This window comes from Struthio camelus, chromosome 1 (genome assembly GCF_040807025.1).
Source record: "Struthio camelus isolate bStrCam1 chromosome 1, bStrCam1.hap1, whole genome shotgun sequence".
Taxonomy (NCBI): domain Eukaryota; kingdom Metazoa; phylum Chordata; class Aves; order Struthioniformes; family Struthionidae; genus Struthio; species Struthio camelus.
The window spans coordinates 151366138-151383706 of record NC_090942.1 but is presented as its reverse complement, the minus strand read 5'-3'; the positions used below and the strand labels follow the sequence as shown (position 1 = coordinate 151383706).

Here is a 17569-nt window from a genome sequence, read left to right as displayed (position 1 = left end):
AAATGCTGATTATTCAAACATGGCTGTGCCTGGAACCATCACCAGCTTGCTCCAGTACACAGTTTTTGCTAGATCTTTTTTACAAATCTTGTGGGAGGGTGGCGGCGTTGACAAAATTGTATTAAAATAATTCATTCTTTATTTGAGAAATTAAACATTTATAGAAATCATAGAATAAATCAGGACGGGGAGGCCTTGGAACGTCACGTAGACAAGCCTTTTTCTCAGAGCGGGGTCAGCTGCGAGAACGGACCAGGTTGCGAGGGGCTTTATGCAGTCTGGTCTTGGAAACCTCCAGAGACAGAGACTGCACAACTCCTCTGGGCAGCTGGTCCACTGCCTAACTGTTCTCACAGTGGAAAAATTTTTTGCCTTATAAATCCTAAGATCTTCATCTTCTAGGAGTATGCTTAAAATTAGGCTTGTAATTCTGTATTGAGTTTTCTTTTAAAAAAAAAATATATTTCCAGAATAACTTAGTGTTTCCCACTTATTTCAGCATCAGGATAGGAATCTGTCGTCTTGCCTAACTTAAGCTACATACAGTGTAAACGTAAAACACTTGAAATCAAATAAGACAATTGCCTGTGAGTCAGCTCTTTTCAGTTGAGAAAATCTTATGTATTTTTAAATCTTAGCAATGCGCTTTTCACCAACGGTCAAACTTTGTGAAATGTATTACATTAATTCTTAATGATTTATAATATATATTTGAAAAACGGTGATCTTCTAAACAGTGGAATGTTGGCTTCTCCTTTCAGCCTAAGGAAGCAGAAGCTTTTCTTCTGAGCCTCTCAGAAGAAATCCAACGTAGACTTGAAGCTGCTGGTATGAAGGGTAAACGATTGACTCTTAAAATTATGGTGAGAAAGGCTGGGGCACCAATGGAGCCTGCAAAATATGGAGGTCACGGAATCTGTGATAATATTGCCAGGTAACTATGCACTGAAAAATGAATGGTCAGGAGTAAGCATGACTCCATTTCTGTAGGCTGTTGAGCACTGAAACTTGCAGTAAGACCGGACAGAAATTTTAAAGGTGCTTTGTACCTTTCTGTCTACATATCAAACTTACACTAACATTAGAAGTAGAATGTTATTCTTAAAGTTCTCTCTGTTTTGGTTATAAATATGCAGTCCTTCAGTCATCAGCACATATCAGAGATTGAAAGGTTTTTGGGCATAGAAGAAAAGATTGGTAATTTTCAGAGGCAGCAGGCATGGGAAAGAAGGAATCTGACTGCACAAGTGCATTCTTTGTGGTTTGAAAATGCTTTCTTGAAAGAATGTACTCTTGTGTGTCTGGATGCTACTTAAAAATAAGTGGTTTAGTGAAATACGTTCAATGAATTATTGTGATTATCCATTTTCTCTTGGTGGGGATGTACGTTTTGCTTATTCTTCCTTATTGGCCTAATAATCCATAATTTAATATTGTTCTTGTTTTGATATTAGTCTTATGAAATATAGCTTATAAAGGCTTTTGATCTTTTAAAGACTTTTTCTTCAAACGATAGCCCACATGGTAACAGGTATATTGTTGGTGTGCATTTGTCCACTCTCCTCAATATTGGAGCTGTTTTTTCTTTTGCAGTACTTGTAGAAGTCCTGTTTGCATCCTGCACTCTGAAGCATATGCAGCAGCCTTTTCATTCCTTTCAGTGACCAGCTGAGTTGAAATGTTTGGCTGCTGCAAACTGTTTACTCTTCCTCACCTATGTAGTATTTTTTACTTTCCTTTTTCTTGAGGAGCTTTCTGCTGTTCCTGAGAGCTGCTTAATCTCATGTTGATTGTGACAGTTGCAGTGAATTCTCAAGGAAAGATGCCTCTGTGTTGTCAAGAAAGGTGTCTGATCAGTACTCTACTCCTTCAGGTCTCTGGAACACATGGGGATTAGGGCCAGTAACTGCAGAATTCCTTGCTACAGAAGCCTGTGAGGCCACTTAGGATCCTGAGGATTGGAGTTGTCATCAGACATCTTGGACTGCAGAGAACCATCTCAGTACAGACAAATTTCTTTGTGTCAGATCTCTCTCTGCTGTTTGTTTCACCAATAAGTCTGCTGAGAATATTTTTTGCTCCTAGAAGGGAAAAGACTGTGGTAATCTAGTGCAGAGCTGAGAAGATTGAATCTCTTAAGTCTGTATCTCTAAATCTCAAGTTCAGAGTGGTGATTTTGCCCAGCATCTCAGTTGTCTGAGAAGGTAAACGTGTCTCTTGACCTTCAGAGTGATATTTTTTTTCATATAGTCATAAGTTCCTCATCAGTAGTACCTTTGTTTTCTTGTGGGTCATTACCAACAAAATGAAATATCTTGCTGCTTGGTCTCACTGCAGCACTGTTGATCTTATCAAGATGCCACCCATGATGGCTGTCCATCTCTGGTCAAATAGGATAACCCAGTTACTGAGCCTGGATAGTCAGTTGATAGGTCACTGTCAAAGGAGTGTGACCTTCAGCTTCCACAAGCCGAGCCGTAGCTCTTACTCACTGTTTATTTCTCACCTTTTTTTATTCCCTGTTGTTCAACTGGATGATTTTGAAATCTTTGTTGACAAAAGATTTTTTTTTTTACCTCAAATTTAATTATATGCTTGGATACTCATCAAAACACAGGAATGAAATCTAGACATAGGGCATCTTATAGTTGTATGTTCTCTCAAGCAAGATTGTCTCAGAACCTTCTAAATACACTCGTATTCTTGAGGCAGACACGTCTCTTATTGAAGTTGTTGCTTCTTAGGTAAAGGGGTGATCCTTGCTTTTGTGTGACGGTTGGTTTGCAATCTTCAAAAATAGGTCTCTTCTACTTTTTCTGTTATCTCAGATTGTTATAACAGATAAATCCTTCCAGAACTGAAAGGTCATTTGCTTAGGGCTGCTCATAGCTGAAGAAGTGGGCACTTTCTTTCAGCGTTTTAGAGCTGAATAGTAGGATGGGCACGCACAGTATCTGTCTCGTACTTGTGAGCTTATGACATGCAATTTAGCTACCACGTACTGTATTAGAAAACAGAGCAGTGCAGAATTCACCTTTCAATATCAGAGGCTTATCATCTGGGACTGGTATACCAAGAAGAAAATCCATCCATCTGTACTTTTGTCTTCTAGGTATCCTGATCCTATTTGATCAGTTGTCCAAGCCAACTTACTCTGTGAGCTGAAGACATACTCTTACAGCCTAAGAACATCTTTTTAGTATTGAGGATATGTTGCGAGATTGCTTTCTGCCTCTGTTATCAGGAGCAAGTGCCAGACTGCTTTCTCATGAGCAAGTCAGTGATTTAGACCTCATTTTTGTGGTCAAGCAGGCTAGTGCATGTGTGCCCTGAAATTTCTTTATTTCTTAAAGTTTTCAGTAAGTTAAGGGGGCACCCAAGGATGCTGCGCATAGCTGAAGCAGTCCTGATGCCGGGACCTGTTTTGCCAGTGTCTGTGTTTCTCCTTCTGGCTTTGCTGATGAACTTGGCAACCCTGCTCAATTCAAGTTATGCTACTTTATGATATAGGTGCTGTATAGTGTCTTCATCAGAACATTCCTGTTTACTCTAGTGAAAGTTTTCTTAGTAGCAGCTGGGAAAAATGTGGAAGTTATATCCAGGTAAATGGATGATGTTCCCTGGGATGTGCTTTTCCTATTCACCACCTAGTTCCAAAAATTTTGGCTTATTTGCCAGAGATAAAGGAGACCAGCTTCCCTCTTAGTTCAGGTTTTCTGCGTAGCTATAGCTCATCCCCTGCTTTTGCCCCCTCACCTCACAGATGAAGGAGTTATAGTGTCCTCTCATCGTATAGGTCAAGATTTCCTAGAAGGATAACCACAGTCCTGCAAAGGAACTTGGATCCACAGACATGCTTAATATCAATTTCATTTCCCAAGATGTTAGTGGTATTTTTACTGTGTCATCTTAAGTCGTGATGGTATCATAGGACCTTGTAAAATATACATATTTTACATAGCCCTTTGTAAAATATTTTTCTGGAATGGTGTGTACCTTTAGACCCATCCTACGTTTCTCCTTAAAATCTTGTGCGAGTTGCATCTTAATCATGGAATTGATCTGCTTTCTTCTTTTCCTTAAAACATTGGTCTGTAAGGCTTAGGGAGTTCTTCATATCCTTCATGCTGAGAAAGCTTTCCTTTTCATTTTGGCAGGACAGGCCTTTCTGTTCACGTCAATTTATGACAGACCTAACAAATTTTAACCAGGCACCATCAAAGTAAGTTGTCATGAGGACACCTGTCAAATTGCCAGGTGGAACTTCCTTTTGTCCTTAGAGCCCATTCCATCAGAGTTAATGTTGCATCAGTGACCTAGTGAGAAAATTATATAAATACCTCTGATATGTTTGATTAGCTACCTGAAACTCTGACCTAACTTTCTCAAATACTGTGCCATTAGAGTATTCAGAACTACCAAGCACTAGTAGTGCCCTTCAGAGTACTCAAATTGCAATTCCTGAAACTAAACTAGGAGGTAATTTTGTGTGCAAGCTGCTGCCTAAAGTTGCCACAGTGTGACTGTGTACTTTGAATGTTGCTTGTAGTTTAAAAAAAAAAAAAAAAAACCTAATTACCTGTAACCATAGTTCTTCATAATCTGTAATCTGCATGCACATTCCTACGTCTGCTTCTGCCTCAGAGTTCCCTCTGAAACTCTTGCCTTAGACATTTGTCAGCTGAGAGGAAGTTGAAATAATAATGAGCAAACCCCTTCCTGTGGATTATGAGGTAAGCTTGAATGGAGGGTAGTGCATGAGTGCACTTCTGCAAGTACTGCAAAGTGAAACATTTTTGTCTGGCTTCAGTTGAATAGCAGGAATATAAATCTATCCTAGGACAAATTAATGTCAGGACTGCACACTCTCAGAATGGTCAATTAGTAAGTAATTTGTCTTTCTGTGAACATATTTCATTTTAACTGCCTTTTAAAAGAAATCAGAGAACAAAAAAAAAGTTCTGTTTCTGTATACCAAGAAATTACGATGTGTCTTTCTTTGATGCCCTCTCTGTAATAAATACAGAATTGTTGTTTTTCTTTAGGATTTGTGGAATAGTTTCTTTTTAAAAAATACTTTGTATTCTTTGTAGGACTGTGACTCTAGACCATGCAACAGACAGTGCAAAAATAATTGGGAAAGAAACTCTAAACATGTTTCACACAATGAAACTGAACATATCAGATATGCGAGGGGTGAGTCAATGTGAAAAAACAGATTTATTTTCTTTATCAAATTTCTTCATCTTCTTTCATAAAATTTCAGTTCGCCTAGGGTAGGTGATAACCAAACTTAAGCAAAAGTATAGGTAATACAAAGCTAATGTGCATTAGAGTATACAATCATATTGTGGTTCATATATTTACCTTTAAAAAACTTAGTTCTTAAGCCAAGAATATATAAAAATATATGTTTTAGTGTGGCATGGATTAATCCACAACTTGAGTAAAGTAGCCTGAGGTAACAAAGTTAGACTGTACCTTCTGCAGTTGTATTAGCATGTATAAATTTTGTCTTAGAATTTCCACTAAACTTTTGCACGATTATGAGTGAAGCAACTCATATAAATACTGCTTATAATGCCAGACAGAGGTGCAGAGCAGAGCAGATACTACTGTAGACTTCAGGTCTTACAGCCAGAAAAGTTACCAGTCCATGGCTTGGCCTTTATCTGAAGGAAAAACTGCTGTCTCTTTTGCATCATGGCTTAGTTTAGGAGACTTTTGCTAATCTCAGTGGTTCTGTAATAGCACTGTAAATCCATGATGAGAACATATTGGCATCAGCCATTTGTTACCACAGAGCACAGTGGGCTTTCTAAAACAAACTTGCATTTATTGGTCATCTAGGTGTAGAAGCAGGTTCTTGAAACAGAACGTTGCCTTGCAAAGTCAGGTCTGTGACTCTGGGTTCTTCCGGGAACTGATGAAGTGTGTATCATCATCTCTTTGTCTTTTTCTTGTTGTCTTGTCTGTCTGTCTCCTTAGCTGTCTGTCTTGACTTCTTACATGGTTCTATTTCACTTGATTTCTTGAGCCCTTGCTTTAGAGAATTCTCCTTTAAGTTAGAATCCAGTGGATGTTTCACGTGTTGTTTTGTAGAACAAGATACTTCCTCTGTCCAGGTGGCTCTGTTCAGTTCTGGAGGGTCCGTTCAGTTCTAGATTAAGTGCAGGTATATCTAAGGTCCCTGGGTAGTATCATTTCAGCTGACTTCAGACACCTCCAATGTGTGTGTCGTTATTGGAGCTAGTCACCATAGGCTTCCCTTATACATGAAGTGAGTCGTGCTCTGAAAGTGTCGTTTTTTTCCTGTGTGTCTAGAAAAGGTCCTAGAGAGATAACCTTAGATATGTAGGTACCTACGTTTGAACAAGTGAATGCACTCGCTTTTTCCATAGACTAAAATAACCCTTTAACTCTATTGCTCTTCCTGAAAAAAGGAAAAATAAAAATCAAAGATGTTGATACAGCAAATATAAATATTCCAAAAACAACTTATATATTCCAGAGCTAAATCTGGAAATGTTTAAAAGTAGAAAGATAAAAGTAAAAAGAAAAAATGTTTACAATGGTGTTTTAATATCTCATTAATTGCAACTAATAAACATGTAACAAATAATAATCCTTGCTGTGTAATTATAGAAAAAGGTGATGGAAATATATGCACTAGCTCTCTCATGATTTCTAAGCCCTTTTCTCTTAAGAATTATGGAGAACTCGCAGTAAACTTGCACAAGGTGTCAGTATATTCTTATTTGGACACAATTTTTGAACAGTCAGTTCCAGTATTTTAAAGTAAAAAAGTGAGCGTATTTTTCCAAATTAGGAACGCATCTTATCTGATAAAGAGTGCCTTCATCAAAGAGTACCTTCATCCTTTGAGGCTTTGCAAGAACCATTTCTAGAAGGGAAGCAACGTTATTTTTCTCATCTTTGGACTCTGAAGTGCTAAATTTAGTGCAGATTGTGCTGAAGAAAAGAAAATTCTTTCTTGTATGTGTAGCCAAATTTAGCACTAATCACTTTTCCTAGTCAGTACTTTCTATACTTGTTAGTGTCTAAGAAATGTTATAATAAATGCATTGTTTTGTCATCCTGTTGACAGCACTTTTCTTTATCAGGAAAGTTAAGATGGTATTATCTTTGTAATTTCTTAGTTGTTGGATTGTGGTGAATAATCCTGGGATTTGTTTGGGATGTCTTCTCTGGCTATTTATGTGTGTATTTCAACATACTTTTTATTAATTTTCTCACCCACCCACAACAGGCAGATAGCTTCATGGGAAGGGAAAAGAGAATGTTATTATGAAAGCATTATATAGTTTTAAAAACGTCATAAAATGAATGTATTAATGTTTTGGGTTTAGGTTGGAATTCAGGTACAGCAGTTAGTTCCCATCAGTAAAACTACTTCATCTCACTCAACCGTACGGTCTGGACACTTACCTGGTGGATCGCACTCAGTCGTTGATCTTTTCCATGTTCAGAAAGCAAAAATGTGCTCAGAAGAAGAACATAAGGAAGGTCAGTAAGCTTTTTACTTTGTGCTTACAATAACGATCAATTCTTAAGGCTCACGCTTAGTTTATCTTTCTGAATTACTTACTAAATATTATACAAGTACAAATTATATAAGACAAACTCTTTGAGAACGTGGTTTGCTGCGGCAAATGAAAATGCTACAAAGAAAAATGTGTATAGGATTAGTCCCATCTTTTTTTTTTTTAGGTAAATAGTAACAGAGGATACTTGAAAGTTTTTTAATAATGTCTAATACTGTATAAACTGTTTAGTAACTAAAAGTGGAAATTAGCTGCAGTGTAGCTTGAAACTTCAGAGTATTTTTAACAAGTTGATGATCATTCTGTATCTTGTTTTCATGTTTATAGTATTCGTGGCTGCTATGGACCTTGAGATATCTTCTGATTCAAGAACTTGCACTTTTCTTCCGTCTCGTGGTACCCATCTTACATCTGGTCTCAATTCTAATGCTAACAAGACTGAGTCTGCTGTCAAATGGAATGGCTTACATTCTCCTGTCAGCGTAAAATCCAGGCTGAATTTGAGTATTGAGGTTCCATCTGCTTCCCAGGTAAAATCTGAGACTATAAAACATCTGCTGTATACTTTAATAATTTATGGGAATGCTGGCCTGATTTGGATAGAACAAGAAAAGAACAAGAAAAGTTGCATCACTTTTTTTTTTGTTTGTTTGTTTTTAAAGTAAAAAGAACTCCGGTAGAGTAGAATGCGCAGCATGAGATTGTTACTGATGCAAAAATATTTTACCTTAATAAAAGGTTTTCTAAAAGCGGTCTTTTACAGACTAACTTGAAGAAAAAAGATTATATTTATTCAAAGGCGAGAAACTTAATCTTCCAGTATCTTTTTCCCTTCCCTGTACTCGTCAAAGGACTGAGATAGATGGAAATGGAAAAGATGCTGAGGCTACAATATTAAAAAATATTATTGCCCACTTATTACAATATAAGCTCTTTAAAGTAACACAAAGGCTAATTCTAAAGAACATGAAAAAACGTTGGAAAAAACTTCCATCAAAGAAATTAGACACATTCTAGAGTTACTGCTTAATGTTTATATTATTATGATATGATGTAGATTTGTAAATTCCCTTTTCTTATGCTACCAGAAATTATTTCTGTTTAGCTGATGAAGAATTTTGTCAAGTGCTTTGTGCCATTTTCATGAAGGCAGAGCTTTTAACTGTTTTCCATCATCTTTTATGGTAGCAGTATTCTTTGCCACCAACCTCCAATAAATGATGATCGAGTATTCTTCTGCACTTATTTTTTCAGTCGTGTGTTCCATACCTATCTTTAGATTACACTGTAGCTCTATCTTCAAGCTTTAGTCAGTGAGAAGGAACTGAACGGTGAATAGTCTTACATTACCTGTTACACTTTTACAATGGCTACGTTCTAAGCTTCTGCCTAAAAGAGTGTCAAACTTGTATGTAAATTTGACTATCCAGCTTCCTGTATTTTTTTCAAATTTTCTTCAAATTATGTTGAAGCTAAATTGCACGCTTAAGATTTGTACAGAACATCACCTTTTTGGATGAGAGGAGGACAGTCTTTATTAAAGTAAAGTACTTCTATTTGGGTTTTTTGTTTGCCTTTTTTTTTTTTTTTAAACGAATGAAGACCCTCCTTATTTCCACCGCACATGTTATCTAAGAAGACATCTGGTTATGAGAGTCTGTTATGAGCAAGCTGCACTGAATTCTGTAGGAATCTTAGGTGTAAGCAGCCTTAAATGCTTTTCTGTAAAATATTCCTGTAACTTAAATCTGTAAAACTCTTTGTTGATGTTCTGTTAACAGCTTTCCCGAGTATTTATACACTTGTAGAAGCTGATCGTGCTTTTGGCAGAGAAGTATTGTTTCTATAAAGCAATACTCAAGCTAAGTCAGGATCTAAAGGCAGTCTGATTGCACAATGTGGAACTCTGAGCTTTTCTTATGGAAATGGTATGCATGAACAAGAGAAAAATATGCTAGCTATGTAGTAGAGTTCCTAAAGCTTTGGTGTCCTTACTGTCCAATATGCTCATTTTCCTTCTGCTTCATAACCGTAATATAATGGAGAGTTCTGTACAGCAAAGGAGTTGTAACAGTGAGTCAGTCCCATGCTGCTCTTTACGCAGCATGTGCTAGGAATGGAACAAGAAGCTATTTTACACACAGGGTTTCTAGAAAATATTTGTAGAGATATATATGTAGAAAATTTGAATGAAGAAACACAAATAACATGTAGAATGAATAACTGAAGATGTTAATCATATGGACAGCTTTCATCAAAACATTTCCATTACACGAGCCAGCTTTTCATAGATATTTGTTGTCCTTCTGAGTAAGTCTAGAATCTGGTCGTGAGTTCCAAATGTTCTTCTTAGAGGTGAAAGATAGAATAAAGTTTTCCGTTCCCCCTATGGAGTCCTGGTTAGCAGCACTTACAAGCAAACGTTGGCCTTCATCTACCTGGTCCGTTCAACTTGTTATGAAAATAATGCTGTAGATCTTCCTGTCAGTTGTACTTATTATGTCACTTTTGCAGCTGTCACTATATACTTCAATTTTCCGGTACTGAGGGATCATTTTAGTTATTTTAAGTTGATGTTTGACTGTAAGTACCATTTATAGCAAGCAAAAAGTTAAATTTAAAGCCCATTTCGTTATCAAAATCTGCGACAAAAATCTGACAGTATGCAAACATAATTATTAACATCAAAGTAAATTGGTAACGTGTCCCATGTGTTACCTAGAACTATGTAAAGAAGGAAATTAATAGCTTACTGCTTTGGACCAGATACCAATTTTGTATTCATACCAGTATGTTGCCGGTATTTAATTTGAACTCAGAATTCTGGTTTTCTTATCACTAGATGGTTACAGAGGAAATCTTACATAGAATTTGTGATGAGTACACTAAATATCATGAAAAGATAAAACTGAGCGCATATATGTACTGAACTACTTTCAAACTTTTTTACATTTTGCTGTTGCAGAGTGTATTACTATCAGGTTCACGAGTAAGCTTGCATGTACAAATTGCAATAAAAAATTTTTACTTTTTTGGTCAAAATTCAAGTGTTGTTGAACTAATATTTTTGAGTTAAAATGAACGCTGTTTTTTTCTCAGAAAGATCTAAAAAGTGTTTTATGTGATTTATAGCTAGATAAGTCTGTACTGGAAGCTCTGCCACCTGATCTCCGAGAACAAGTAGAGCAAATATACACCATTCAGCAGGGAGAAGCTTACGGAGATAGTAAAAAGGAGCCAGTAAATGGATGTAACACGGCACTTCTGTCACAACCAGTTGGAACTGTACTTTTACAAATACCAGAGCTCCAAGAACCAAATGCCGATACGGGAATTAATGTAATAGCCCTACCAGCGTTCTCACAGGTGGGATGTTTGTGGAGTATCAGTAAACATTAACTCTTCCTGTAGGTCGAAAGTTAACAGCTTTATTCTTGAGGCACAATTAACGAGAATCGATTGCTTTCTCAAAGTTAATTATGATCCTTGAATATCTTAGAAAAGTCTCTTTTAAAATGTTTATTGATGAGTCCCAAACATAGTATGACATTATTTATTAAAGATATGTAGACATGGGTATGCCTATGTTTTTGCTATTGTTTAGTATAAAACCTGCTCGTTTACACTTTACTTTGCAATCCACTGTGGCAATAGCCTGTTTCTGCATTACAGCTGAGTTACACTGCACCATCAGTCTAAAGCAGTCCTAAAATCAGCTTAGCTAGTCACAGGAGACTCGGTCTGTTGTAAGTGGATGTTTTGATAGTGTAAAGCCAATGTACCAGCTTCTGTAGATGTAATTATTTTTATCCTATTCCTCGGAGAAGGTGAGACATGGCCAAGGATTGTGTATATCTCCATAATTTTTAAATGCACTTTACACAGCAGGTCCAGGGTGAGGAAGTGCAAAGGTGTTTCTCAAAATAGCGGCCTGAAGTGGGAGCAGGCTGCAGTAGTGATGCCCCCAGTGATAATGCTCGCTTCAATCTCAGACAGTCCTGAACAGATGTAGGGTAAATGAATCAAAGTCTAGACTACCTAGAGATATAATACCTTGCAGAGACATCATTTAAAATAGAGCAGTATCAACAGTAATTTTATTTTTGCGTTTGCTGTGCCATTGCTGTTCTCAAAGTGATATCATCTAATCAGATTTATAAAGAGATTCTCATTGCTGCTTCTAAATGGTAGTGCTGCTTAGCTAACAAAGAATGAAGAGAAAATTAGGTATAAATTCCTGACCTGTTTTTCAGTAAATAGTAGATAATGCATATTTGTTATTTAAAAGAGGGGTAGTACATTCTGCTATTTTTAAATATTTCTTCACCTCGTTCAAGCCGATTGTTTCAAAAGCAGTTGGGTCAGTTTTCATTCCTGAGCTGCAGAGTTGGCTTTCCTCTGTAGACATTTTGGAAGAGTAGTATATGAACTCTTCATGCCCCAGTAGTTTTAAATTACATAGTTAAACTCTTGCTTATCCATGAGTGTACTGTGGAGTTGTAGGTTAAATTATGCTATGCATATACACCCTCTCTTTGTTTTACCACTTAATATACCACTTAATATTATTTATATAAAAATTACATTTGTTTTGCATTGTCATGTTTATGCTTTATGCAAGTTATTCCCAATCCTATTAATTAGGTAATTAAGAATTGATTGTTGTTGAATTTTTAATAGCATTAATTTTTGAAATTGTCTGAGAAATATCTAATTGGCACATTCAAAGTCTTTAGTTTACCTCTTTCTGTCTCCTGAGGCATCCTGTGACTCCCTTACTTGATCCAAACGTTTTAGCTTAGCTGGAGCAGCCTTTTTTTTTTTCTCAAGGTGGCACAGTTCAGGAAGAACTGGCTATTTCCTGTTAATTTATAGGGTAGATCTGTACTCTCTCTTTTAGAACACCTTAGAATTGCACTCTGACCTATCTCCTGAAAAACGTTCCTTTTACTCATTGACAAAAGGGGGCCTAAGGTTTACAGTTTCCATTTTCTGAGTTACATCCAAGATTGATGCCCAGGTATATGTGGTTGAATAGCTTCCTTAGCCTCGCAGAAAAAAATGTTAAAAACAATTAATTAATATGGAAGGATCTTTTCTTTGTTAGAATCGAGTGTGAACTTGTTTTAAAATACGATATATCATCTTTGTCTAGATATATTTTAACATAGACATTTTTTATTGTGGAATTGTTTGCAGGTGTGTATATTGTATAACTGCACACACGCACTTAAGGTCATTTTCTTTTAAATGATTCAACAAACTACGTCGTAAGAGGTTCCATGTATAGAGATATTACAAAGTAACTCCAAATTGAGTACTTACGCTATAGCAGCTCAGCTACTGTAAATGATGCCGTACCGTTTTTTTAATAGCTTAATTAGGTACGTTTTTCAACTTCTAATTTCTTTTGTCTGAACTGCGTTTATGTGATCAGGTGCCGAGTGAGTTGGCTGGCAGTGATTTATTCTTTAGAAACATGTGGAAAATGCCCTCTTTTGGACAAGGCTCTTTTATTATAAGGATGGAAATAGGCTGGATTCATTTCAATCAGCTGCTGAAGAACTCTTTCAAAATTTAGAAAAACTAGGCATGTCTGCAGAATCTGAATCCTATAAAAGCATAGAGTGCAAGAAGTAAAGATTACAAATGCTGTGAATTGGCACTGGCAAATTTCCACCTCCTCCTTATGTAGTCTTAACATGGTATAGATTACTTTTAAGAAAATTCATACAGTGCATCAAAAAGCCGGTAGCTGTATGCTGACGTAATAGGTACATCTATAAAATACAGGTTTCCCCCATGAACGTGATATAGAGATATAGAAAGCTGTGTTAGGACACTGTGGCTGTACAGTAATTACCCAAAAATCCGATTAATTAGTGTAAATTTCGTATGAACTTGACTGAAAGCTCTTCTAATTGTGAATTTTACATGAAATATTTGCAGAGGGTAGTGATAGGGGGAATTAAAAAAAAAAAAAAAGTGCCCAGTCCCTGTACTGCGTTGTTTCTGAATGAGTTATTTGGTCATGTAATTGACCAGTTGCAATGCATGTACACAAAAAACAGTTAATACTGTGCCTCCCAAATTCCTCTTTCATGAGTGCTTAACCATAGAGCATTAGCCTTTTAAAATAGTTTTATTAAATGGGATTTGTATTTTAAAAAGAATTTAAGGCTCCAGACTTAGTTGACTACGTTCCACTATAAAGCTCTGTTCAGTGCAGCGTATGCATTAATTGAGGCCAGAGTCGCTCCTGTTTCTTCCTTTAATTAGTGCATATTTCATGAGGTAAAAAGTTTGTGTTGGCACAGGGAGTTCTAAAAGTGGAAAGAGTACTGTGCTAACCTGATGATAGTTTTATCTGTGGAGGCACATCCACATTTATTATTTATATACTTTAGATGTATTATGTGTGAATAGCACAGCCTACTTTTCTGACAAATATATTTACCTATTTTAGTTAAAAAAGCAATCAAATCTGTATTGAAAATAAGGTGTAATTCTTAATTTACATGCATATCAAAGTGTATTAATTATGTCAAATACCTCTTAACTTTCACTTAAAAAGTGGAAGCCGTTTTACAGTAAAGGCCATCTATGTCCCTTCCATGTTCACTTTCTACAGTCGAGTTTTTAAAAATACAGTGTCTAGATAACTGTAGAAACTGTATTGTGCCCTTAGAGTACTAATATTAGTTTTGAATAGTTCTTTTCATTTGTTGCATCTCAGAATTTTCCACTGAAATGAAGGACGCCCTCCCCCTTAGCAAATTTAGTCCCCTTAATTGTAGGTTTGCATTTCTGAAATACGTTTTACAAATCACAAGTTGAAAACACTGCCCAAGAATATTGGGCAACTAAAAATACAGTAATAGCAGTAGTAGTGTGTCTCTAATTTGCCGCTTTGTCCACACAGTAAGGGAAAATAACAGATAATATGTTGGATCTTGTTTTGCCCATATGAAGATAGCAATTGGCAAAAAATGATTTCCTGTCCAGAAGTCAAACCCCTAGGGCAGTTGGAAGGCACTATGTTTTTATCATTTGATCCAGGGATGGACTGCTGTGGGAAAAAGAAGTGAAACCCTTTTCCAGGAACTCAGAGTATTTGAGCTAGCTGGACTTATATCTCATGTACTAAAAGCAGCAAGAATATTTCCAAGGGTATTGGATTTGAGGAGTGTAGCAGCTTACAGGAAACAAGTATCAAAAGAAAAGGAAAAACTGAAATCTGATTGTTAGAGTATTTGATTTTTGAAAATTTGAAGGGACTGTTCTCTGTTTTAGGCTGAATTGTTCTGTTAATATAACTGTACTGTATAATACTAGGTGAGGTGAATAAAGATAGAACATCTTTAAAAAATAAGTTATTAGTACTGATGTTCATTTTTAATGGTTAGTGTATTTTATGCCCATTTAAATAGTAATTTTATGAATGAATAAATGTAGAGCAATATTAAAAGGAAAATAGTGCAATGTTGTTTACAAGTGAACGAACATGATGAAAATGTAAAACATATTTTACGGTGTTTCAGTTATCTCATTTATTTTTGCTTGGCACAAAATGTAAATACGTTTCTCATGCGGGTAATCTAGAGGAAAGCAAGCAGTATTGCTCACTGGTAAAATAATCAAATGAATCTTTTGTCACTGCTCAGGTGGACCCCGAGGTTTTTGCTGCACTACCTGCTGAGTTGCAAGCAGAGCTGAAAGATGCGTATGATCAAAGGCAAAAGCAGTCTGAGCAGCAACCTGCTAACACCTTTGGTGAGTATATACACTTGTACAGTAGTTTTGTATAGGAGTTGTTTACTATTTGAAGAGACTTTTGCAACCCTAAATATAAACTGGAAAATATAACTAATGCTTTTAGGCAGATGCTGTCTTAAATCGGATTTCTGTATTTATTTTTGATGGACTGTCAGTTACAGCCAGCTGTGGTCTCATTTTGCCAACAGATGCCTAGCTTTGCTTAAATACGTAATTAATTCAATTCACTGGGTCTGTGGCACTGAACTTCCCCGTGTCCATATGTTTGCAGAATGGGGTTTAAACTTGATACATCTCATGATTTGACATACTGCATCCTCAGTACCTAAGTCAGTTAAACATACATGTTCTCATTAATATCATCTTGGTGCATATAGCCGTGGTATGCGTTTCAGGGAACTAGAGATGTGATGCATCTCGCCATAGATGTCTCATAGTCAGAGATCTTTACTCTGAGCTGATCAACCAGGTCTCCTTTTTATAATCAGTAGGAGGAGGTAAAATAAATCTCCCTCTGGAAGTGCTTGTCATAAAATAGTTTGGAAATGTCATTGGTTTCGTTCTCAGTTAAATAGTGCATTGTTATAGTCAAACCTTGATTTCACAGTCTGTGAACTAATGCACATACATTGGAGTCTGATGGAATGAAAGAGATTTTCTTGGTAAACTGAGACCGAAGTAGTCGGGGGTGAGGAGGCGCTAGTTGCTGCTGGTTTGGCCGATAACCATTGGTGGGAGGTCTTAACAGGTATCTGGGCTCTGGACAATGCTCTAAGGTAAAGCAATTTGTCTAGTAGGCTTCAAATTTTAGCAGCTGCTCATATTCAAGTACTGAAATGTTTGATGTTAAAAGGCTTATGAATGGTATTGTATCCTCATTACTCTAATATCTAGCAGTGCTTTTCAGGTACTCTAAATGTTGTCCATATCTGGAATGACACATGTGTAAGCTGCCTCATCTAGGTTACGTTTTCCCAATTGATCCATAGATTTTTATGGAAGACAAAGTCCTCCTTTCAATGGAAAAATAATAATTTTATCAACCACTGGCTCTTCCTGTGTTTTTCAGTGTCCAGAAATCCTTTACTACACTTGAAGCATGCAACAATGAAAAGTAAGAAAAAAATCAGGAAGAAAAATCCAGTTAGTCCTGTAAAAAAGATTCAGAGTCCTTTGAAAAACAAACTCCTTGGTAGCCCTGCCAAAAACATGCCAGCTACATCTGGAAGCCCACAGAAGCTCATAGATGGTTTCTTGAAACAGGAAGGAACAACTACTCAGGTGATTGTAATCCTAACAACAGCTTTTGGTAAAGCTATTTCCATTTCTTTAGACTTAGTCCATGTTCATGAATGCATCTCGTTTCTTTACTAGATGTAACATGAGCTCCCTTCCCTCCCACCCTCTCCACTGTCTCAGAATATTGATTCATGAGACACATATATACATATATGTGTGTGTGTACATATATAAAGATTAGGTGATAACGCTATATTTTAACGCTAACAAATATTTTAACAACTTTTATATTCGGAACAGTCAGAAGCAGTTCCATCAACTTCAGATACTTCAGGGCCGTCAGCTCTGCACACTGAGCAGCCTGGTTCATTTAGGCCACAGGCACCCAACCTAGCTGGAGCTGTTGAATTCAATGATGTAAAGACGTTGTTGAAAGAATGGATTACAACTATTTCAGGTAAGGGATGTCATGCTTGCAATGATCTTGTACGTATTACAAGAAAAACTTTTTTTTAGCAAACTTCTTGTACTTCTTCCTTCACTCTTCCTTTCACTGGTTATTTTTCACAGTAATCTTGAAGCCTTACAGTCTTGGAGTAACTGGATTCTTCCCACTGAGTTGTTATTCTGTGTTTTTGCCAGCTCCTGTTGTTTCTTGTTTAACATCACGAAAATCTACCTGCTCTCTCTTCATCCCATTTGTCAGGTCATTGTCTTACGCCTTGTTGCTACTTTTATTGGAAGTTTTCCCTATCTTGTCCAACATGTTACACCTGTTAGGGTAAAAACTATTAAAAGGGAATTCCTCTTTTATGGAGGTGTCATTTTAGAGGGAAATGATCGCAATTTTTCCCAGAATAACTGCCAGAAAGAGTTTTAGGATGACGTGCGAGAATGTAACATGATTGTTAAATTGTGATTTGAATTTTAATGTGACGTCACACAATTAGCAATGCTTAACATCTTGAGGCATATGACCTGTTAGCTTC

At 36.6% G+C, this 17569-nt stretch overlaps 1 protein-coding gene across 12 annotated transcripts in view; it reads left to right on the top strand.

The window, feature by feature from the left end:
* Window positions 1–17569, top strand: part of REV1 (REV1 DNA directed polymerase) — a 62468-nt gene that overhangs the window by 42618 nt on the left and 2281 nt on the right. For all 12 annotated transcript variants that reach the window (XM_068924385.1, XM_068924369.1, XM_068924337.1 and 9 more), the window contains 8 exons: window positions 762–934; window positions 5094–5196; window positions 7371–7527; window positions 7893–8095; window positions 10698–10931; window positions 15230–15338; window positions 16411–16622; window positions 16881–17037. In XM_068924385.1, the coding sequence (XP_068780486.1) occupies window positions 762–934; window positions 5094–5196; window positions 7371–7527; window positions 7893–8095; window positions 10698–10931; window positions 15230–15338; window positions 16411–16622; window positions 16881–17037 (1348 nt within the window). The remainder of the gene's footprint in view (window positions 1–761; window positions 935–5093; window positions 5197–7370; window positions 7528–7892; window positions 8096–10697; window positions 10932–15229; window positions 15339–16410; window positions 16623–16880; window positions 17038–17569) is intronic.